Source organism: Colletes gigas, unplaced genomic scaffold, assembly GCF_013123115.1.
Source record: "Colletes gigas isolate AHSC1104 unplaced genomic scaffold, ASM1312311v1 Colletes_gigas_Sc00014, whole genome shotgun sequence".
Classification (NCBI taxonomy): Eukaryota; Metazoa; Arthropoda; class Insecta; order Hymenoptera; family Colletidae; genus Colletes; species Colletes gigas.
This window is the reverse complement of record NW_025106643.1, coordinates 5,042,644-5,068,736: the sequence shown is the minus strand read 5'-3', so window position 1 is coordinate 5,068,736 and position 26,093 is coordinate 5,042,644. Positions and strand designations below refer to the sequence as shown.

The following is a 26,093-nucleotide window of genomic DNA, read 5'->3' as shown; positions in this document are numbered from 1 at the left end:
GAACACCCTGTATATACCTATTATTTTAAGTAGTGTCGAACTTAATAAAAACTTAATGAAAATCAACCACATCTTTAACAATTTTAGTTTAATTTATTTTTATAACTTTTCGCTGGATAAAACAATTAACGTGAAACTCTCTTTTAGTATGACATTTTGCAATACGATACTTGGAGTGATATTATAGATCGTATTTTATTGTTAATCAATATTAAAGTTTACTGTATATGATTTCTAATATCTTAATCAGCATTGAAAAAGAATTTAAAATAAAAATACATGTAAATTCTTTCATTAATAAAATTACATACTTAAGAAATATGTTCATGTATTAATTATTAAAAAATTAGGTTTTAAATACATACAAAAATTGTCTATTTGTGATTGTTAGTTTATTAGTATTATAAGAATAATACTGACTTTTCGCGCATCCCCTGCATCTGTGGTATAGTTTGCGCCTGTAAATATGAATTATGTATATCCCAGATCGTAGCTAAGCGTAGCTAATCTTTGCAGTTTGTTTAACTACAATGTTTGAGGATTAAAAGGGCACATATCTTTCTGGTCATTTTCACAAATTTCTTGAAGTTAATAAAAATGTTAAAATCTTGTAGACTTCAAACTCACAAATAAAATTGCTAAATTCCGCGTTTCTACTACGGTAAAAAGGAAATAATCTTTTTTCATTAAAATACAGAATATTTTTAATTATTGCAGATAATGCATTAAAAACCTGGTTTTAACAAATTGAAAAAATATATTTCGTTGTGAGTTTTCATTTGTCAATATTAAAAAACAACGTTCTAATAGTTATAAATACGGAGAAACAGCAGTTTAAATTTTGAAAAATCGAAAAGTAAAAATTTTATATAATTTATCAAAAAATTTTTAAAAAGATTATTAATGAAATGTGTTCATCTACACGAATTTTTTTCTCGAAAATGCGTAGGATTTCGGAAGCATTTGAATTGACCAAAAATGATTGTAATTGACCCCTGCAACCAAAAATAATTTTTTTAGAACAATTTAAAATTTTTTTTTCGTCGAAATATTTAGGCACCTACCCATCCCCTGGTCGATTTTTCTTAAAAATTCGTTTGTGATTTTTAAAAATTTTGTTTGACGTCCTACAGAAAAGTTGTCCAATACTTTTTTGTAGTTACCTACGAGCTCTACTGCAGAAAAAAGTTTCATTGAAATATATTCACTATTGTAGAAGTTATGACCGTTTGAAAATTGGACCATTTTTATGGAGTTTTTCTCACTTTACGGGGTTAAGGTACAACTTTTCGAATATTTTTAGATTTTCTACATATTCTTCACCAAAATACAGATAATGCATTAAAAACCTGGTTTTAACAAATTGAGAAAATACATTTCTTCGTGAGTTTTCATTTGTCAATATTAAAAAACAACGTTCTAATAGTTATAAATACGGAGAAACAGTAGTTTAAATTTTGAAAAAGCGAAAATTAAAAATTTTACATAATTTATCAAAAAATTTTTAGATCAAGCGAATTGTTTCAAAACAATGTTTTCTATGGGTTTCTGTAACTTAACATTTTGTAAAATCTTGTTATATAGTTCAATAAATAGAATCGGTGGTCTATTATAGATCAGAGATTCGATTGCGCACCCAGAGGACGACATTATTCATTTAAATACAAATCGTCGAAAAGTATGAACACTGTACTAGTATCACACGCTAGAAAGTGTGTTTATATTGCCAAACTTTTTATGGGAAAGGCGGTAGCATATTGGATGAACTCGCGAAATTTCAGCCGTGAAAATTTTTATCTGAATTATTATTTTTAGCGTTTCCCTGATAAAACAAACGTAACGCGTCGCGTCCGCTGGCGTGACATTTGCAATACCTCCCGCCTAATTTTGTATAAATGTATGTATAAGGGTATAAAAGTTTGAAGAATACGAATGACGAGCAATATACCGTGTAATTTCAATCGAAACTGTCGATGTCCCATGGGCTGGCGTTAAATGCACCGATATGAATAATTACCTTGATGTTTAATGCATATTTTGACATACTAATTATGTACCGGACACGAGATCGTGTGCACGTGCACACGTTTCTGTCGGTTTGCGCAATACCAATTGGCAAACATGATCACAGTGTCAGTCATGAAGATAATTTCAATCATTCAGACGGCAGCCGTGGGATTAGGCGATGAACCGATCAAGCAGTGGTCAAACTCGACTGACTGACAGGTCACTGCATATCGTATTTCATATCGATACTTAGACATTGTCCTGTAATCCTCCGCCGGCTGTCGTGATTCGACGCCTACGTTGGGATTACGGCGACAATAATGGCTCCTGACTGTCGTGAAATCAATAAGAGACCGTTCATGTCACTGTTCTATGTAGCGTTCTATCAAGAATTATTGAGTTAGGCTTCCTTTCAGTCACGGTCGATAGCAATGCGTAAAGCCTGTTTATCGCCGACGACAAAATCGTATCCCTAATGGAATAGATAAAATTAGTTATTCTAAGACAGTCAAGATAAATCGAATGGAGGATTACTTTCACTAAATACTTCTCCATTTTTAAAGTAACAGTTAGTGATTACTAAGTTTACAAACTAACTAACTAACTGTCAAACTAACTAACTAACTGCAAACGAACTAACTAACTGACAAACTAACTAACTAACTGACAAGGAAACTAACTAACAGCAAACTAACTAACTGACTGACAAGGGAACTAACTACAGACTATCTAACTAACTGTCTAACTTAATCTATCTATCTATATACATACAGTAAGGAGCATAAGTGAACCAATGACCACAAGTTTTGCATAAATCATTGTTTATTACTAGGAATATAAAAGAATAACAAAAAATAAACATTATAATTATTTTTATCACAGTTAGAAGTAACATAAGAAAGTCTTTCAATAATTAACATCTTGTTGTTTATGAATAATACGAACAATAGATTGACTCAGTTTTGCACCACGCCCAATATTTGACAATATTTAATATATTATTTATTTTTAATATTTCGTCCACAACCCTTTTGCTCGAAAAACTGCACTAATTCTCTTTGGCACACTTTCTATTAACTTTCTACAATAATCTGGAGATATTTGTTCCCACTGTTCTTGAATTCTGTTATGCAAATTCGTGATTGAAGTTGGTTGGGAATCATACGAATCCCGAAGTCGTCTTTTCAGTAACCCCCATAGATTCTCTATGGGGTTGAGATTGGGGCTCTGTGCAGGCCAATCCAAAACAGAAAATTTTTTAGTATCGAGCCAATTTTTCACACTTTTAGCAGTGTGCTTAGAGTGTCGATCATGCATGAAAATTACATTTTCTTCTTCGAATGGCATATTTTCAACAGCATCTATGAGATGATCTTGTAAAATATCTTTGTACATATACTGATTCATGATGCTATTAATTTGGTGCAGTGATCCAACACCAAATGCTGTTAGGCACCCCCAAAACATTAGGGATCCGCCGCCATGCTTTACCGTCGTTTACATGTCGTGGTTTAAGCCTTTCATTTTTACGAATCCAGCACCAAGACATGCCATCTGAACAAATTCTGTTAATTTTGGTCTCGTCTGACCAAATAACCCGTTCCCATGCAGTAGTTGTCCAGTTTGGATACTTTTTGGCAAATTCCAAACGAAGATTAATATTTTTCTTTGATAACATTGGCTTCATTTTCTTCTTAATGCCTCTAAAGTCAGCTTGTTTGAGGGTCCTTCGTGCTGTCCACTTACTTATTTGTATATTCGTATCTTCTTTTAATAATTGTGCAGCCATGGTGGCACTTGAAGCTTCACCAGATGTGACAAACCGTATAATTCTTCGTTCATCCTGCGGCGATAACTTTTTTGGTCTTCCTCCAACATTAAGTAATATACCTTTACAGTAGTTTTTTCTTATTCTCTGCACTGTCGATTGACTAACACTACAATTTTTCGACGTCTGACGCGTTGACAAACCGCCATTCAAAAAAGAAATGACTTTTTTTAAACAATTTGGAGCAATTGACTTCATACTTATTCTTACTTCACTTCCGTGCCTTTCCGTTTGACTGATTGCGGTAAACTGAGTGCTAAGACGTACAATAACATTTTGTAAACATTCCAAGCTGCTAGCTGTAAAGATTCTGCTAGAACATTCCACGTAAACAATCCTTTTACAATCCTTTTACTGCAAAATCGAGTCGATCCATTTTCTTTGCCATTGCTAAACCAGGAGACTTCTTCCACATTCTTAACGATAAATAAAAATGTATACAAAACTTGTGGTCATTGGTTCATTTATGCTCCTTACTGTATAATAACTTTTATGAAGCACTGTTTATAAAATTTAAGCATCAGTGGCCTGTGTATAAAATAATTGTACCAAATTTAAACTTCCTTGATTCGATTCAAAGATATAATAGTTAAGTGTTCATAAATTAACAAGTATTTTCTGTGAATTGTTTAACCACAGTCAGTATTTTCTATTTCGTTTTTTGATTTTTCAATATTATGTTTTGAAGAATATTTAATTTGTTTTGTTACGAGTAAATAGAGTCGCTGAATAAACCGACAAATAAAAAACTCATTTTATCGACATTAGAAAACTGAAATTGTGGAAAAAATAAAAAGTAAAAAATACTGGAAATGCTTACTTTATCTGTCAAAATAAATTTCTTAAAAATTCTTTTAGCTCACGCTTTAAATATTTTTTTTAAATACGAGTATTTTCCCGCGAAATTTCAACAATTGATATTCACTTGTAAAAGAAATTCCAAATTATTAATTGCATTGTTTATAGGAAAACGAATCTTAACGCCAATATTTGATACTAACATTTTGTTTTTTTTTCGTATGAAAATTGATATCGCGTATCGAATAGCAAATGCATGGTTTCCGTGACTCAGACTACAATATTACACTGTAGTTTGAAACAAAAATTCATGTAACTAGACTCTTTTGGAATTGTTCTATAGAAACGACACGTGATTGATCCGACCCCTTTGGCGCGTGTTATAAACCAGGGCCGTGCAGCGCCCGTGGCCTGCGAGTGCGAGAAGAGTATGGAATATGGTATCAAATTGTTAGTTAGGTGCACGGATGAACCCAATGAGTAATCAGGGAGCCGCTAGAACAGTTGATAACATGGACGAACCTGATGCGTGATCAGGGAGCCTCTAGGATAGAGTCACTAACGGACGAACCTGGTGCGAAACCAGGAAGCCGTAGGAGGGTGAAACGTCGTGAACGAACCCGATGCGAAATCGGGAAGTCACTAGGATTGTTGATAACGACGGAGACGAACCCAATGCGAAATCGGGGAGCTGCTAGGAGGTTGGAACAAACGCAGACGAACTCGATACGTAATCGAGGAGCTGCTGAGAGGTTGAATAAATCGCAGCCGAACCTGATGCAAAATCAGGGGGCTGTAGGATGCGGACGAACCCGATGCGTAATCAGGGAACCGCTAGGATGGTATTAGATTGCGTGGACGAACTCGATGCGTAATCGAGGAGCCACTAGGTTTTAAGAATTTGTATTTGGATTCAGGATATGTTAATTGACCTCGTAACTTTCAATTATTAAATATAATATAACCCGAGCGGTAAGGTTATGTTATTGTGGGAACGTTTAACTAATAATAATCGCTTTATATAATGATGGGTTAAAGAAGCTAGGTAGCTCTGATTTAATAATAAAACCAGATATATTCTTGGACCAACAAGTAAAATACAAGTGTTTTGTGTATGTTATGTCGCGGTCAAAGAATGATTATATTTACCTAAAATGATCTCGCGCGGTGTTGACGCACTGGCGTTGCGGGGGTAAGTCGGTTGAAAATAAAGGACGTAATAGAATTTATACCGGTTCACGGATTCTATATGGTTTAAAATTGATACGGAAGGGTACTGTAGCCTGATCTCACGAGATGCAACTATCGAAACCGTGGACAGCATAAGGAGACGTGATGTTAACTCTAAACGTAACTGGACGAATCTGATCCCCCTAGTAAGGAAACCAAGGGGTTTATATACCCAAAAATCTGTGAAGGACGATTCAGATGCACGTTAGACATTACCATATTTGGTAATCTCCGAACTTCGTTAGTCACCGAGCAGCTGCATCTTGTGAGAACTGACTCTACATTCCAAAGGGTAGATAAGTAGCAGGGCGTTTTCCTAATGCACGCAAGTGGTACGGAAAAATTTGGGAATGGAACGTTTAGCATTCGTAACACAGGTAATATTTTTAATAAGATTTTACCATTAACGAAATTGAAGCCACACTCTCTGTACTTGTATAGTACTTGTATTGTGTATTTAATAATTATTCGATATTAGTACAGTGAAAACTCGATAAATGTCGCTACTCCGAGTCCGGTCAGCAACACTTACGGAATAGGAGAATCGTCTTTCGAATTTGATTGTAGTTTGCCGACGCTTCGAACGTAGAAAGAGTCAGTAGCTAAAGAAGAAAGAGGGACTGAAACTCGGATTTATCGCCCCAGTTTAAATATCCGCGTCAGTGTGACCACACTACTGCACAGAAGAAAGTTTTTTATTTTTTACTTTTTGTTAATAAAAATTTCACTATCATGTTGGAGAGATTTCTCTGATTAAAATGAGGCTAAACACGATACAAATCGGTCAATATTTGGTAGCATAATATTGAATTAAATATTGTACTTGCGAGTCTTTCTCTCTTTATTTATCCTTCTTGTGCTGTCCTTTTCTATGTTCGGAAATATCAAAGAACGGCGCATCGAGGTGCTGGCTACATTTATCGAACGGGAGGTAGCTATTTTCAAACGGAACGGTTCCACCGTTTCGTAAGTGATCAAAAACTGCAACACTTATGAAATAGGGGGTTTCGTTAGCTACCACTGTTCGATAAATGTACCAATCCACTGACCTTGCGAAGATACGAGTACACAACATTTAATTCAATATTATGGTAACAAATATTGGCCGATTTATATCGTGTTTAGTCTCATTTTAATTAGAAAAATCTTCCCCACATGATAGTAAAATTTTTATTAAAAAAAAGTAAAAAATAAAAAACTTTCTTCTTGTACAGTAGTGTGGTCACACTGACAGGGACATTTAAACTAAGTTGACGAAGGCAATAAAGATTTTTAAAGAAAGCCGCTACGTCTCCGGTTACACTTCGCCTCACTGGTTCAAGGGGGATCTCCCTAATGGTGGGGATAAAAATGTATCATTTATGGAACAGCTCTTGAGGACATTTATCGAGTTTTCACTGTACTACGTTATTTAGAAATAATTTAAGCAATTCTGAATACCTGCGAATCAAGAATGATTTTAATCCATTCGTTACATGTCTATTTTTCTATAATTAAAAATGATTTCTTTATAATTGAGGAAATCTTCGAAGGCATATTACCAATTATAAATAGTGATTTTCAAACTTTTTGAAAAAAACAGAATATTTATGTCCAAAATTTGCAATATTCGTCAATCAGTGGAAAACGATCTTCATCCTGACAATTACTGGAATAAGAATTTAATATGGTATTTAGATTAAACAATTCTATACTATATAAAACAAGGCCATTTTTGGGTAATATCTTCGTAAAGTAAATGAATATTTAACAGATTTTTAATTAAAGCCAGAATAATACGATTTGACTTGGATAAAATTGTGAGACACTTGCTTTGAAATACTAAATACTAAAATTGAACCTTTTTCTTCAGCACTCACATCAATTTATGTACAAATGGATATAATAAATTTAATTTAACTTGACTTAATTAAATATGAAGTGGAATTATTCACTTCTCGCGACTTGAAACCTAATGAATTTAGCTTATTGACAGTGGTGTTTATGCAACAACTGAAAATCGCCTCTTCAATTCCCTAATACTTCATATAAGAGTAACTTGAGTGATATTTACATGGAAGTCATTACTTATCACTAGATTGCGGATATTTATGCATTTATGGGAAATTTAGATTGTCAAAAAACTATAGACTGCATTTAATATGCAAAAATATAACAAATACTTCACCAGATAACATCGTCAGACAAGTCCCACACCAAGACCTCATCGTTGCATTACGCCATATCGAACAACAAACATGGAATAAAATATGGACCACATCCAAGAAAATAAAAACACATGACGTTACCCAAGATTTCTTCCAAATAATGCCTAGCAGCAATATGAGAAGGAAAGACAGGATAATCATGGCCTGGCTTAGAACTGGTCACTGCAAACTCACTCATGAATACTTAATTAAGAAAACAGAACCACCAATGTGCACTGTCTGCAAAGAAACCATTACAACCAACCACCTATTATTCGAATGCAAGAGATTCAACACCCAAAGGCAGAAATATAAAATAACATCGACAGAAGTTCTGACGACAAAGAAGCACATAGAAAATACCCTGAACTACCTAAAGGACATCAACATCTACCACTGCATATGACCGGACAGAAAGAAGGAAACAGATCCTAATCGTCGCTAATGACCCATAGGTCGATGCGACGTAAAACTCGAATTAAAAAAAAAAAAAAAAAAAAAAACTGCAGAACCTCGTAAAAAATTTGTACCAGTCAGCCCTTCCACACAATTTTGACAGAAAAGAAAAAGCTATAGCATCCTGACTAAGGACAGCACACATCAATCTCACTCACGAATACCTGATCCCAAATACTGAACAATTCTATTGCAACTACTGCGGTGATATCCAGTTCCTAAAGATCAACTATCTACTACTAGCAAGCCCCGTCTCGGCTTCGCCCGACCTTGTGTAAAAGTAATTTATGACCAGACGATCGTCCTGACATGTACATATATCCACGATAATGCAATTCTCTCGCGAGAAAGCGCTCGAGAAGCTTCGCCACCTGGCGGTAACATCGCAGTACTGCTACGGGCGAGGTATCGCGCGGGCCGAATATGCGCATGCGCGCGCAAGTAGACTGTCGTATACAGGGGTCACGTGGTCTGCCAAACAGTCGTACACATGAAATCTTTGCATATAAATTACATGTTAATAACTCGCTTCTGAGACATGCTACATAGCCTATGTCTGTCCTAGAGTATGCAGGAATAACGTGTCAAAATTTGAGGAAGATCGGTTCAATAGGTCTTGAGTTTTGCGCGAACATAAAAATCGGCTCTCTCTTTATATAATAGTATAGATATAAATGCAGTGAAACTGAACAGATAAAAAATAACTGACACAGCTCTAACAGATCACAAAGGAATAGAAAACACTTTTAAGTACCGGAAGGAACTAACATCTTCGACAAAACATAATTAACAACACACAGAAATCCGTCGCTAATGACCCCATAGTCGATGCAACGTAAACCCCTCAGGAAGAACAAGAAAAATATCTCAAATTCTACTTTTTTTAGTCACCATTTGCCCATTCCTGAAGTATTCTTATCGTAAAGCCAGCCTTGAAAAACGTTCACCTGACATTCGATGACGATTACTTTGGCGAATATTTTGAGCTGTTTACCTTGGTATTCGCCGGAGAGTGGTAGCGAAAGATTGGCCGAAATCGCAACGAAACGAGGTAGGTAGCTCGGGTGAAATTGCACAATCTCTCGCCGCGGCAGGGCGAAAATCGCTTTCTTCCGTCGAGAATCCAACGATGCGCGCGAAAACGGTTCCCGGGATCGGCAATAACGGTGAAGTTTGAATTTATCCCGTCTAACCACTTAACGTTTCTGTGTACGTTACCCGGGGCTAATTCGTGTTAAATCGTTCCATTCGCACCCTGCTGATTGTAGCCGCGTCTCGGCCAGCCAACTTCCTCTCCGCGCCTCGGTAACCGAGAGTACCTCAGCGACAGGTTTTGTCGGAGGAAATGGAAACGTTGGCGGCAATAATATCCGCCGCTTTAAGATCCATCCCATTGATACAAAAGGTGGCAGGACCGATGGAATCATTCGGTCGATTCCCGTATTCTTCGCTTCGTAATAAGCCCGAAGAGGGAACTGTTATCGAAACCGCCGCGACGCCTGGCACGACTAACGTTTCATTTTTCTTTATTTCTTTTTTTTTCTCTTACTTTATTTACCAAGGAAACGTCGAGACGAAGTCTCGTTATTTCTTTAAAATATTGTTGTTGCCGGTATGCGAGACAAGACGGATGAAAGTGGAATTAATGTACACGAAGGGAAACTTCACCTTATTTTCTTCTGCCCCCGTAAAGCTCGGTTGATGTTGTAAGAGAAGGTTACTTAGCTGAATGAATATTGACCTTTGCTTTGGGTCCTCTTCAGAAATTGGACGTCGATGTAGGTTAAGACCCCCATCCTGTTGCAAGCGTTTGTACATTTGGTATAATAAATGAATGTTATTTACAAACACCCACATAATGAAATAGAAAAATAATAAAACCTGTGCTGCTACTTTGTTAGACTTTTGACATAAATAGTCCTTCGAAAATTTATCAATTATATATTTCTTTATTTTATTATATAGACGTGCATATTTGTGAATAATTTTTGGTTAGTAACTCATGTTTCATGTATACAGAGTGTTCGGCTACTCCTGGAAAAAATTTTAATGAGCGATACTAGAAGCCAAAATAAGACGAAAATCAAGAATACTAATTTGTTGATGGAGGCTTCGTTAAAAAGTTATTAACGTTTAAAGTTCCGCCCGTACTGAATTTTTTTCTCGAAAATGCGCAAGATTTCGGGGGTATGTCTATTCACCAAAAATGATTGTAATTAAACCCCGCAACTGAAAAGAATTTTTTCCAAAACTATTTGAAATTTTTTTTTCTATCGCAAACATTTCACATCTTCTCGAATTTTTTTCTAGAAAGTGGGTAGGATTTTGGGGGTATGTCTATTCACCAAAAATGATTGTAATTGACCCCCGCAACCAAAAAGAATTTTTCCGAAACGATTTGATATTTTTTTTCCCGTCACAAAGATTTCACACCTTCTCGAATTTTTTTCTAGAAAGTGGGTAGGATTTGGGGGGTATGTTTATTCACCAAAAATGATTGTAATTGACCCCCGCAACCAAAAAGAATTTTTCCAAAACGATTTGAAATTTTTTCCCCCGTCGCAAAGATTTCACACCTTCTCGAATTTTTTTCTAAAAAGTGGGTAGGATTTGGGGGGTATATCTATTCACCAAAAATTATTGTAATTGACCCCTACAACCGAAAAGAATTTTTCCAGAGCGATTTGAAATTTTTAAATTTAATTGTTAATAACTTTTTAACAAAGCCTCCATCAACAAATTGGTATTCTTGGTTTTCGCCTTATTTTGGCCTCTAAAATTCCCCATTAAAATTTTTCCCAGGAGTGGCCGAACACCCTGCATATACCTATTATTTTAAGTAGTGTCGAACTTAATAAAAATTTAATGAAAATCAACCACATCTTTAACAATTTTAGTTTAATTTATTTTTATAACTTTTCACTGGATAAAACAATTAACGTGAAACTTTCTTTTAGTATGACATTTTGCAATACGATACTTGGAGTGATATTATAGATCGTATTTTATTATTAGTCAATATTAAAGTTTACTGTATATGATTTCTAATATCTTAATCAGCATTGAAAAAGAATTCCAATTAAAAATGCATGATAAATTCTTTCATTAATAAAATTACATACTTAAGAAATATGTTTATGCATTACTTATTAAAAAATTAGGTTTTAAATACATACAAAAATTGTCTATTTGTGATTTTTGGTTTATTAGTATTATAAGAATAATACTGACTTTTCGCGCATCCCCTGCATCTGTGGTATAGTTTGCGCCTGTAAATATGAATTATGTATATCCCAGATCGTAGCTTAGCGTAGCTAATCTTTGCAGTTTGTTTAACTACAATGTTTGAGGATTAAAAGGGCACATATCTTTCTGGTCATTTTCACAAATTTCTTGAAGTTAATAAAAATGTTAAAATCTTGTTGACTTCAAACTCACAAATAAAATTGCTAAATTCCGCGTTTCTACTACGGTAAAAAGGAAATAATCTTTTTTCATTAAAATACAGAATATTTTTAATTAATGCAGATAATGCATTAAAAACCTGGTTTTAACAAATTGAAAAAATATATTTCGTTGTGAGTTTTCATTTGTCAATATTAAAAAACAACGTTCTAATAGTTATAAATACGGAGAAACAGCAGTTTAAATTTTGAAAAATCGAAAAGTAAAAATTTTATATAATTTATCAAAAAATTTTTAAAAAGATTATTAATGAAATTTGTTCATCTACTCGAATTTTTTTCTCGAAAGTGCGTAGGATTTCGGGAGCATTTGAATTGACCAAAAATGATTGTAATTGACCCCTGCAACCAAAAATAATTTTTTTAGAACAATTTAAAATTATTTTTTCGTCGAAATATTTCGGCACCTACCACCCCCTGGTCGATTTTTCTTAAAAATTCGTTTTTGATTTTTAATAATTTTGTTTGACGTCCTACAGAAAAGTTGTCTAATACTTTTTTGTAGTTACCTACGAGCTCTAACTTTTCGAATATTTTTAGATTTTCTACATATTCTTCACCAAAATACAGATAATGCATTAAAAACCTGGTTTTAACAAATTGAGAAAATACATTTCTTCGTGAGTTTTCATTTGTCAATATTAAAAAACAACGTTCTAATAGTTATAAATACGGAGAAACAGTAGTTTAAATTTTGAAAAAGCGAAAATTAAAAATTTTACATAATTTATCAAAAAATTTTTAGATCAAGCGAATTGTTTCAAAACAATGTTTTTTATGGGTTTCTGTAACTTAACATTTTGTAGAATATTGTTATATAGTTCAATAAATAGAATCGGTGGTCTATTATAGATCAAAGATTCGATTGCGCACCCAGAGGACGACATTATTCATTTAAATAACATTATAAATTAGATCTCAATTTTTAGATAGATCAAATGAACATTTATACAAATTTTCATAAAAATCGATGTATGCCAGTCGTGGAGATTCTGTTGTGAATTACAATAGTTTTAATTTTTATTATATTTCGAAACATTTATTTCACAAGATATTACTACGATTATATGTATAATAAATATAAGTGTATTCGTTATATTTCTTCTTCTATTTTATCGTCAAAGCTTTTTATCTAGTGAAACGTATAATCTTAGAATTAGTCAAAGACCGCCTCAAGCGTCTCTAACCATCCGCATTACCTTCTCGTTAACTGCTCACGCATCGATCTTGCTTCCTCTACACGTTACAATCAGCTTGATTGTTCTTCCATTTGCATTGATCATCGCGGCGTACGACAATTACCTTGTCTTTGAATTGTTTTCGACGTTCAATGCACTGACTTCGGAACTCAGTAATCTATTGTCGCGTGGCAACTCACAGAATACCAGATTATCAACGAGGCCGCAAAACGCGAAATTAAATTAAATCTGAAATAATTGAATAATTACACACTAAAATAATCGAACAGGGGAATCCAGTGCAACGCATTACGTATAATAACCAATTTGACTGTCTCGCTGAACACACATCTTCGTAACTGACAAAGGAATTTCTCCCAATTGTTCCACCTAGCGAATAATAACATTTTGCAAAATATTTTGTTCAAATGGACACTTTTTATGAATAATTAAGACCTGTGATACAGAAATCACTCAAATATAAATTTTATATATGTTAGGCGAGTGAAAACAGTTTGATGCAAAATTTTATGCGAATAATGAATAATAAATAATGAATAATCTGTTTCCAGCTTTTATTCCACCAAAAAATTTTAACGAAATAAATAAATCTGAAGATTGAATTCAAAATTGTTTTTGCAAATTTAATTTAAAATAATTCCATTTCGTTTTCTAATTTTATTTGACGAATATTAAATCACTAATGATATGCAAATAACGCTAATAGTTTCGTATAAAAAAGTACGTTTAACTGTTTATATGTACATTCTATTAATTTTGAGTCAGAAAGATATTACGTATTTTAACAACAGCAGAAATATATGAATAACCTTCATTTTCCATAATTAAATTTCATACGTTTTAATTTAAAGTTTAAAATTCCACATATATTAAGCTTTCGCCTGCCCATTTCTCATTTCAACGAATAATGAATTTGTCTCCCTATCAATTTGGATAATTGTCGTTGTACTGGATATGATATATTTACAATATTATAGATATTCCATTTACACGATATTAACGTCAAACAATCGTTATTAAATTAATGTAGTCATTGAGAGTTTCAAACTGAACGATTCGAAATACTTCTCCCCTAAAAAAGTAAAGAGAATTTCTGCGTTTAAAATTTTTAAATAAAAAGCTTTCGTTACTATAATTAATTTAAAGTTTCGTTATTCTTTTTTTTAATTGATATTAGTTATTTGAATCTTTTATTTGTTGAGTATAAGGAATTATTCGAAGAAAGATTGTAACTAAATACTTTGAAAACTCTGATAATCAATAAATTAATGTAAAGAAAGTTGTGTTTTAATGTTTATTCGTAAAATATCCTCTTTTATGTCGCATAGTTTTTCTTAAAGCATTGAATTCTAAGAACCTGCACAAAAATATTCAATACCTTTACTCTAAACGTGCATTATTCCTTTAATAGTATTAGTACATTTGTCATTTTCATCGGATAGAAGATAAAACGTTCTTGAGATTCTAGAGAACAAAATAATACGAAAATCAAGAGTACCAATTTGTTGATTAAGGCTTCGTTAAAAAGTTATTAACATTTAAAGTTCCGCCTGTTGAACAGCAATCTGCGAACAGCTGCGCACGCGCAGAAAGTTGCGGCAGGCCAGTGCTAGTGGTTACCCGAGTCTACAACTACAATGAAGCATGTCTAAGCGAATCTATTTGTTAATTAAAAACTAAATTAATGTAGTCATTGAGAGTTTCAAACTGAACGATTCGAAATACTTCTCCCCTAAAAAAGTAAAGAGAATTTCTGCGTTTAAAATTTTTAAATAAAAAGCTTTCGTTACTATAATTAATTTAAAGTTTCGTTATTCTTTTTTTAAATTGATATTAGTTATTTGAATCTTTTATTTGTTGAGTATAAGGAATTATTCGAAGAAAGATTGTAACTAAATACTTTGAAAACTCTGATAATCAATAAATAAATCATTTTTACTGTAGCATACATACATTATAGTGTGCTGTATTTGACAATTTTAAACTTGGGCAGTATTTCATATTTTATTACACTGCACTATATATACTCCTGGTATATCACAGTTTATTTCCACTTATTACACGAATAAAAACTTTTTTGGGCTATTCCAATATTAGAATTAGTCAGAGTTATTTTCAATACTTAAATCGAATATGATTAACTGAAATCCAACTAGAATGTAGCTTAGGGTCACGTGCCAAGTTTATAGAACTGTATCACGCATTTTGTAATTTAATAATATACAGGGTATTTGGCCACCCCTGGGAAAAATTGTAATATATAATATATAATAATTTTGATAAAATGGTTAATTTTTTGCCAAATTTGCCAAATTTTCGCCAAATTCTTCAGTAGATTTAGTGTATATTTGTCTAAAGTTTCAGAAAAATCGGCGTAAATCAGTCAACGGAGTTCGTACACGGGTAGAAAATTGTATCAAACTTTGTTTAAAAATTAAAATTAGCATTCTATTCGTCACTAAAATTGGTCACAAACTTCCTTTGTGAGTTTCGATCTTAGTTTTATTGTTATAAAAATCGTCACATATTTTAAGTCTATACAGGGTGTTCGGCCACCCCTGGGAAAAATTTTAATGGGAGATTCTAGAGACCAAAATAATACGAAAATCAAGACTACTAATTTGTTGATTGAGGCTACGTTAAAAAGTTATTAACGTTTAAAGTTCCGTCTGTTGAACAGCAATCTGCGAACAGCTGCGCACGCGCAGAAAGTTGCGGCAGGCCAGTGCTAGTGGTTACCCGAGTCTACAACTACAATGAAGCATGTCTAAGCGAATCTATTTGTTGCTATATCGAAAACGATAACGATTCACTAATTGTGAATAATTATTAAAACAAACCCTCCCTAAAAACAAATAAAGAACAATTAAACTAGTTTGTATTTGTACAAGGATATAAACGCCGTAGACAGTCAATTTCGTGTTGGATTTGTGATACGGAACACACATTTTATGCTCTCCAGCAGTCAACGACCACCAGTTCGTCGTTTGCGCGAGAACCACTGGCACTGGTCTGCTGTAACCTTCTGCGCGCGCACAGCTGTTCGGAGATTGCACTTTAAACGTTAAAAACTCTTTAACGAAGCCTCAATCAGCAAATTGATATTCTTGATTTTCGTCTTATTTTGGTCTTTAGAATCTCCCATTAAAATTTTTCCCAAGGGTGGACGAACACCCCGTATGTATTTCACTATAATGTATGTATTTCAATTACAATCATTTGTGATGAATACACATACTCCCGAAAATATAATGACTGGCCAGAAATGTTACCCCGTAATTTCATGCGTATGTTTAAAACTTCATAACTTCTGAACGGATTGGAGGATTTTAATGTTTCAAACGGCAAACAACGCGCATTGTAGTGGAGGATATGTACAAATTCCAAAACTATTCGAAAAGTTGTTCCATAATCCCGTAAAATGAGAATAACCCCATAAAAGTGGTACAATTTTCAAACAGTCATAACTCCTAAAATAGTGAACAAATTTCATTGAAATTTTGGGGAGAAGTAAAGTTCATGGATACCTACAAAAAAGTATTAGACAACTTTTCTATAAAGCGTCAAACAACATTACTAAAAATGCAAAACGTATTTTTAAGAAAAACCGACAGGGGGTAGGTGCCTAAATTTTTCGGCGAAAAAAAATGTTCAAATCGTTCTGGAAAAATTATTTTTAGTTGTGGAGGTCAATTACAAACATTTTTGGCCAACAGACATACCCCCGAATTCTTACGCACTTTCGAAAAAAAAATTCAAGTAGGTGGAAAAATTGGCGTTCTACATGCGGAACTTTGAACGTTAATAACTTTTTAACGAAGCCTCAATCAGAAAATTGATATTCTTGATTTTCGTCTTATTTTAGTCTCTAGAATCTCCCATTAAAATTTTTCCCAGGGGTGGCTGAACACCCTGTATGTATTTTACACCCGTAGTGGATTTAGAAGATGTTAGGATTTCTAAAAATTTATGATACGGACGAGTGTACGCTGCTATTTTTGAGTGACCAAAGAATAATGTTTTTAGCGCGATCAATAAGGTGAATTGAGGATTAAGAACCTAGAAAGCTCGTGGTTATTACACTATAATAAAAATAATATATTTTTGTTGGAGTTGAACGATGTAAACGATGTCTTACAAATAACTCTTCTACTGCTAGTAACTTTTTACTTTCCCCAATACGCAGCAAAGTTTTCAAATTGCCAGCATTTTATATATGTATATGTATATATGTATATAAGTTTTGCTCGTCGTATGTTCCACCTACTTCCGTTTCCTATTCTGGAAACGACTGAAGAGAGCATCAGCACGTGTACTTTTTGTATCAAGTTTTTCTGTATCATATTCTCAATAAATCTTACAATAATTTTCTTGGTCAATGGGGGGGCTCAAATCCTCATATTTTATAACTTAATAACACATAAAATGTTATTAGTACACATGTACGAAATAAACCAAATACACTAATGCCGCTATCCGGTGGAAAGAACGTTTAGTGAAACGCCATTTTTGAGAATTTTTCTCTCCTGCAGTCCCATCTATACTGACCCCAAAGAAGTAGATCACTAAAGTCTATCAATAAGAGTAACCAGGAAGCAAAATCCTTACCGTGAAATGTGGCTAGGAATCCAGAGAATCTGTCCTATCTCGTTCCTTTGACGACTCGGTTGAAAACGAAGAGCGAAGGTTTGTAATTCCGAGCTCTACACTCGAAAAGTAAAAAATGTTCACAAGTCGTATTCTGCCAACTAGATACACCAAGAGCCGCAGAGGATGAACAAAACTATGCACTATGGATCCTATATGTATTTGCTTAAAGATCCTATAGTTGCAGAAACTTGGTACGTGACTTGAAGTCACATTCCGCTAGAATTAGGGATAAGTTCGTTCGAGCTATTGTCAGTCGAATTCCGTACAGCGTTTCGTCGGTATCTAATTAAACTCGAATTACCCGCGCGAGAACCCCGGAGCCCGCGTCGTTCGACATTCGGAAAAGTTCTCGAGCAACTCGAAGTATGTTTGATAAGATTGCCAACTAATAAGTCGCATTTTTTATTCTTATCAGGCGCAATCTTTCACACGGGTGACGAGGAGATCAGGGCTGCGTTTGAAAGGGCTGTAGGCGAGTCGAAGATCGAACACGTTGCGCCCACGTTCGAGTTGCAGTACGTCATCAAGATGGTGGATGTTAATACAGACAGCTTCAGGACCGCCGCCGCAGGTTCGTACGAATACTCGGTACAGCTTCTAAATAGTTTAGGAACGCCGGATGGGAGAAGCAAAATCAACCACGACGGAGGGATTAAAACAACTAATGAACTAATTAACGGTGCGCATAGACGGAGGCGACTGGCGGCCATTCGACCGAGAAACTTCGACGTCGCGTCTTGATTAATTGTACGGGTGTCGGAAGGAAATGCGAGTGTCAATTACCAGCGAACAGTATCGGGGGAAAATAACAATCTCGTTTGTTACGGTTTTCTCACGATCGTCCGGCGCCGTGGGCTTCGACGCCAGTTGTCTCCGTATCGTGATAAATTTAGCGTTAAGTCCTTCGCGGCAAGATGGCGGCCGGACAGTAAAACCTCGTCGAACGGACGAACTTCTTTCGCCTTCGCGTCGAGGCGGGATTTTATGCTCGGAGAAAAACTTTCTTTCTGTCCAAGTGGAATATAGAGGTAATTAATTAATATATAAAGTAAACAAAACGTATTAACACTAAACCTACCGGCACTTCATGTACATATACTCATTCCTACCATGATCGGTTAAATGATCAGTCTTCCTTTTTCTTTTTTACGAGGCAACATACATTTATAATGAAAGTTGTGTTTGGATGTTCATTCGTAAGATATCCTTCTCTTTTATGTCGCATAGTTATTCTTAAAGCATTGAATTCTAAGAACCTGCACAAAAATATTCAATACTTTTACTCTAAACGTGCATTATTCCTTTAATAGTATTAGTAAATTAGTATTTTTCATCAGATAGAAGATAAAACGCTTTTAAAAACAAATTTTCTTTCAAGCCGGTATCGTAGTTAATTTCAGAGAAAACAATTATTTACGAAAAATGGCATAGTAATTATGCAAACACCCTGTATACAAATTTAAACTCATTTTCAATTAAATAAACAATTTATGATCCAGTTTTATGGCACAGCAGTATGATCAATAGGAAGTGCTGGAACTACTTTGAATATGTAGCGTCAAAGGAAATGTGAAAATGAACTTAGAAGACAGCAATAATTATAGTAGCTGGTATAGCCATTGGATAGAGGATGAAATCCCCTTTAAAATGAGCGTTCGAACAAGTCGATAGCTCAATTACTTTCGGAAATATGATGATTTTAGTTTCGCGTCGATGCGGTGGCTAGTTCCAGAGATATAAGGGTTCGAACCGTTTGTTTACATTCTTACTACGGTCATGTAAAGGTCGTTGACCGCAGGAGCTAGTAGTACTAGGTAAAAAATGCGACTTGCATTTGCCGAAGTTTGTGAATACTGGACAAGTTAGTATCTTTTCAGAAAACACAGTCCACGTGGTGGAAAACTTCTTCGGAAAAAAATATACCTTTCTATTAATAAAAAACTTGTGAAGTTTAGTAAAGATAATAGTACAAAGGCCAAAACATTTTAACAATCTCTACTGTACAGTAAAAACGATTTGGAGTAATATTGTTGCAGATCATTGGGAAAATTAACAGATTAGATGCCAAAAAAATGTGCTAAGGTCATATAAAATAGTAGACTTTGAACAACAAAATGAAAATTTTATGTATTTTACACTAAAGACACTCCCTTATAAAGCTTTTGTTCATGAAAGTATGATATACATTCGTTCCCTTTCTATATTTGTCATATTTCATTCAATATGTTTAAGAACAAAATATCATTTTATTATCAAAGAAGAACACTGTACTTATGTTTTCGTAAATAATAAACAATTTTTGCATTTTCGTTTAATCTTTTGTCCACTTCTGTGCGTGGTCCGTTCCCAAAGTAACGAGACTGCTTTCTTCATAATTAAAATTTGTAACCAAGGACTCAATTAACCAATAAGAAAAATAAGCATATGCTTACGGGACACTAAAAAAAATTATATTTAATATAGTTACAGGGGTTCCTTTTGAAATAAAATTGAATGTTCTATTTCTTATTTTATATCCAGTACTTATTTAGTATCAATGTTTTATTGGGTCGGTAATAAAGAAATGTATTGCTGGGATGTGCTAAGGGCATTAATAACAATTATCTTATACTTAATGACATTATCTCTTACTATTGTTCGAGTTTCAGATTATTTGACCGACATTCATCATTAAAGCGAACTAAACCAATCTCTCTATTGGCGATCAAAATGATAAAAATGTATCATATTTTAGGAACATCATTTTTTCGAAAAATCGTCCAAGTACCGTAATATTTGAATTTCAGAATAATAATGATGTCCATTTACAGATTCTAAAATGTGGGATTTAAAATCAAAATCGCCTACTTCTTTAGTAAAATATGATTCAAATTAATAATTAGTACTAGCATTTTTTTCCATACTCATTAATAAAACGTAAACAAAAAATACTAATATTTCCTGCATCACTTATTCAATATACACATTAATGTTTAAAAAAAATCACGCCATAAGAAAAACATTCACCTACAAGAGTACATACTCAACTTTTCCAATTACAGGTATTTTAATCTTACGTTTTAATCGTTAAGAACATTACTGCTATGTTTTATTCCTTTTATCGTCAATTTACATTTACCAGATCCTTGATTGGCTTTCTTATAAGACACTGATACGATATTGATCTTGTCAATTGATCTTGTCAAGCAAAATAGTCATCGCAACCAGTTCGTTCCAACCTCAGATACAGAACACTTAGAAAAGGCGGTCCCTTTTTTATTCCTTACATAGTGTAATATTCTGTGGTAGATATTTACCCTAAAAATGTCAAAGCGTGTCAAAATTACAAAATGCCTAAAAGAAGTAACGGATACAGAAGAAGAGCGTTTAGTAAGTGGCCACTTCAGATATTTTTTAACATTTTGGACCCGGCTGGAATAAATGCCTGGATTTTGTATAAAGAAACGGGTGAAAACATTTCGAGGCAGGAATTTTTATTCCAGTTAGTTTCAGAGCTCGGCGCTGCATATAAAAAATCGCTAGAAAAACAGCTTCTATCAACATCGTCCACAAGTTCAGATTCGTTCGTGCGAAAAACAATCAAATAAAATTTTGTAAAAATTATAAAGCAATAAAAATCTGTCTGGAAGTGCGAAAAATATCTATGCAGGAAATGTACATTTCAGACTAAAATAATTTGTAAACAATGTAAGAAAGTCGAGTAAGATATGTATGTATATGTATGCATAACAATATATATAAAAGTTTAATTTTATTTGTTTTTTTCATTAATAATTTTAGATATACATAATATTAAGATTGGTTTCTTATGTGGGAAAAATGAAGTTTTAGTTTTTTAAGTTTATAATTTGAATTATATAAAAATAAATTTGGACGAAATTTCATGAAAATTTTTCTTTTTATGTACATTTAGCAATAAATCAAATCTGCGTCGAATAATAAAATCGATAACTTAGTTTAATTACTGGTCAATTTGGACACACTACTGATTTAACCTCAAAGCATTGAAGCCAAGTCTTTAAACAGTTGAATTAACCGATTAACAGAAGCGTCGTCTAGTGATAAAATTAGGAACGACACGCTCTTGTGGAACTGTTTGTGAGTATAAATGGCGCTAAAATAATATTGTGTGTTAGAAATTCTAAACGAAATTTTAAAAACGTCATTCGACCGGTCGCGGTAGGTTTAGTGTTAAATTGCTGTGCCAGCCATTTTGAAACAGTAGAAGCCAGTATCGTATGGAATTAATAAGTACATTAATACAAGAAACGTAAAAGCAAATTAATGAATGTTCTTTTATTTTTAAAGGAAGATGCACCGTATTTGAGTAAGTGAATGTTTATCTCGTATTAATTATAAGTAATTTTTATGGTTAAAATTATACTTGTTGAATTACTATAGAAAGTTCACTCAAATCAATCAGCTCGATACTGAAAACCTCGGAAAAAACGTTTAACCGAAACAAAATGAGAAGGACGCGATTTACCAAACGGACGTTATACAATTACATTTGTAATTGTAAATCAATTCTAACGAAAAAGTTAAAAATAATATCCAATAAAAATTTACAACTGTTTCATACATACATTCGCTATACAATTTCTGACGTTTGTTATGAATTGATAAAATGTATGTTTTCGCAAAGTTTGACAAATTTTCCGTACGTTTGTCACAATTTATATGTAAATTTACGAAATTACACACACCCTGCCTAGCTTCTACGAGTAATTACGAAAGGAAAAGAGATAAATGTATTGGGTTGTCCGGAAAGTTCGTGTCGATTTTTGGTAGGTGGCGTAAAGACAGGTCTGAATATATCAGAACGATTGAAAACAAATGGCACGCATACATACTGTAAAAGACGGTACTTCAGGCATATTTGGAAAAAAATTTGGTTACGATGGGTTAATTTTTGTGAGTTTTATACGCCGTTCAATATAGAAGGAAACAAAGTGCATTTTAGGCATTTAATGCTTTTCTTTTACCGGAAAGGCAAAAATGCCATACAAGCGACAAACAAAATATGCGTTGTTTATGACGAAAGTGCTGTAGCTGAAAGAACTGTGCGTAAGTGGTTTGCTAGGTTTAAAACTGGTGATTTCAACTTTGAAGACCAAGAACACCCGGGAGGCCCCCCACCACTGATGAAAATGAGATTAAAATACTCATCGAGACCAACCCACGCTATACGACTTGTAAATCAGCAGAAATGTTAAATATGTCAAAATCCACCATCCACGACCATTTTATGAAGCTTGGTTAGATAAACAGCTTTGACGTATGGGTTCCCCACGATTTAACGGAGAAAAATCTAATGGATCGCATTTCCATTTGCGACTTGCTCTATAAAGGTAACGAGGAGACATCATTTTTTGGAGCAAGTGGTGACGGGGGATGAAAAGTGGATCATTTATAACAATGTGGAACGAAAAAGATCTTGGGGAAAGCGGAATGAACCACCTCTACCCACCCCAAAAGCCGGTCTTCAACCAAAGAAGGTCATGCTCCGTGTCTGTATGGGATTGGAAAGGGATTCTGTATTATGAGCTTTTACCAAATAATGAGACAATAAATTCAGAGAAGTATTGTTCCCAATTAGACAAATTAAAGGCAGCAATTGAACAAAAACGTCCAGAAATAGCGAATCGGAAGGGCGTCGTCTTTCATCAGGACAATGCGCGGCCTCATGTATCTTTGGTGACTCGACAAAAGTTGTTGGAGTTCGGTTGAAATGTTCTACCCCATCCACCGTATTCACCAGACCTCGCACCCTCTGATTTCTACCTATTTCGATCAGTACAAAATTCCCTTAATGGAAAAAACTTCAATTCTTTGGTTGATATAAAAAATCATGTAGTTTTTCAGTGAAAAACCTGAGAAATTCTGGAAGGACGGAATTTTCAAGTTGCCTGAAAGGTGGAGAACGGTTGTAGAACAGAATGGCACCTATATAATTTTTTCTGGCTTTCAATTTTCCTTCAAATTCGACACGAACTTTCCGGACAACCCAATAGATTACCCATCCGCATTTATTTTAATTATTCAAGAAAGAAATGTCAAACGGTTGATAGTGTCACGGTATTAGACAAGCATTCCTTCCAGTTAATCGATGCGCCGAGCAATTTCGACCCCTTGGTTCTGATTACTCCGTTTACTCGCGACGGCTCACATGGCCGCCCTCAGCCGGTCTCGAGGGTGCTTCGTTTGTGTGTTTAGTACAACGTAGCTTACCTAACTGGTAGTGTGGAAGATACCCTTAACGTTGCAGCTTGTGAGCTCATCCAGGAAGGTGTGGCGGCGATCTTTGGCCCTGTGAGTCCCTACACCCACGGAATTGTCGCGAGCACTGCGGCACGCTTCGATATTCCGCACATCGATTTTACATGGCGACAGAACGAGGAACTGCAGGTCGACCAGGAACCGAAAAATCCGACACCGATGACCATTAACGTATATCCCGATAGCGAGATGATTGGCAAGGTAAATGGAAGTTACAGTAGCCATTTTTTTTTCAAACATGAATATAATAAATCGTGCAGAAATTAACGCAACGTGGAAGAATGCTTAGAAAATATCTTATTTTTGTATGTATACAATGTATTGATAACGACTTCTAAGAATTGGTGGGGATAACTCTGATCATTTATGTTTGCAAGTGATCTACTTTTTTGTTATATGAAATACAAAATACTTGTTACTAAATAACCTTTTTTTTTATAAAGAAAGTGTAACAGAGGAGGTAAAAATGATTGTTCTATGAGTAGAGTTTTATTTCCTGAAAAAAATGTGATTTCATACAAAACATTTGTATTTTACGTTTCCGGTGTAATTCTTTATATGACTTTCGAAAATTGGCTTCGCGTTTAGATCGAACGTGAACGAACGCAATAGTAGTACTGCAGCAATTTTATTCCTATAGTATAATTTCGTCTATGTATTGTAGAAGCGTCTGTTGTTCACATGCACGTAAAATAATATTTCAGCCCTTTACAGCTGGTTGACCCGTATTGACACACAGTGAGATCGATTTTCTCATGGCAATCATGAAATATGCGCCTTTGACATGTTTCCTTCCATTGTTTCACGACTGCATTTCTCTTTCGAAGACTGCAATTCGGGGGCATCCTATGTGATCAATTTCAACCTTAAATCTGATAATTCAAAACATTCTATGAAGATTCAAATTTTTTGAAGATTCGATTAGAAATTCTTGAAAGTCTCGACAAGTTAGATACTTAACTTCGAAGATATTATAACCTCATATAACCCAAAAACAAAAATGGAAAATACATATTTATACAGTATATAAATAAATAATAAGTTCACTCACATTATTGATCGTAACTCATGAAAAAATGCATCAATTGAGATTAAGTTTTGCTTCTTTTATACAACGAAAACTTATTGTAAAATTTTGTTTAAAAATTAATTCAGAATGAGGTTATAATTTCAAGATTCCCCTAGAAAAAAAATAATTAAAAATCGATACCAAAGTTTTTTGGTATTGTGGCGTCGCCTCCCATGCTCGCCACCAGAGGGATCGCTCTCTCACAAGCGCTCGACTCACCCCTCGGTTTATATATAGTATACGTTCCTCGAACGACTTTTCTGCGAAATTCTCCCGAGATTCTACCCTCAACCAGCAGCGCCACAGGTATAATACCAAATAAACGTTAATAACTTCTCGTTACATCTAATTAAGAAATTAATACGATTTGTCATTTTATTTATAAGTTTCATCCGTTTCTTAACCGTAACACGATTCCAAGCGTCCCTGATCGTTGTTATGAAACACCCTGTATAATTATACGCTTCAAAGTACCCCATTTTAGGGGTAAAACCACTGTAGAAACCTGAAATAAAGCGTTTTTTTGCTATTTTTTTTTTAAATGGATGGGAAAAATAAGAGGATAATAATATTCAAGAATGTTCTTAACCATGTCGTTAAGTGTTACAAAAAAAAATATTTATTAAAAAATAGTGCAAAATAACGACGCTGGGAGCCATTCTCACGAGGCGTGTTTTGAATTTGAAAAAAAATTGTATCTGGAAGAAAACAAAAAATTTTCTCTTAATCTACATGAGTATAGCTAGAGAAATACATAGGGGATCTTCGATAATATAATTTAAATATTATTTATTTATTTTTTATTTATTTATTATTTATTTTTTATTTTTATTTCAAATGCTCGCCAATCACACAAAAATTAATGTTTTAAAAATCCCCTACGTATTTCTCCAGCTGTACTCATGTAGATTAAGAGAAAATTTTTTG

At 34.1% G+C, this 26,093-nt stretch overlaps 1 protein-coding gene across 2 annotated transcripts in view; it reads left to right on the top strand.

Moving 5' to 3' along the window:
* The window catches only part of LOC122399692 (glutamate receptor ionotropic, kainate 2-like), a 216,108-nt gene that overhangs the window by 123,806 nt on the left and 66,209 nt on the right, over positions 1-26,093 (top strand). For both annotated transcript variants that reach the window (XM_043400571.1, XM_043400572.1), the window contains exons 3-4: positions 18,234-18,389; positions 24,087-24,298. In XM_043400571.1, coding sequence (XP_043256506.1) covers positions 18,234-18,389; positions 24,087-24,298 — 368 coding nt within the window. The remainder of the gene's footprint in view (positions 1-18,233; positions 18,390-24,086; positions 24,299-26,093) is intronic.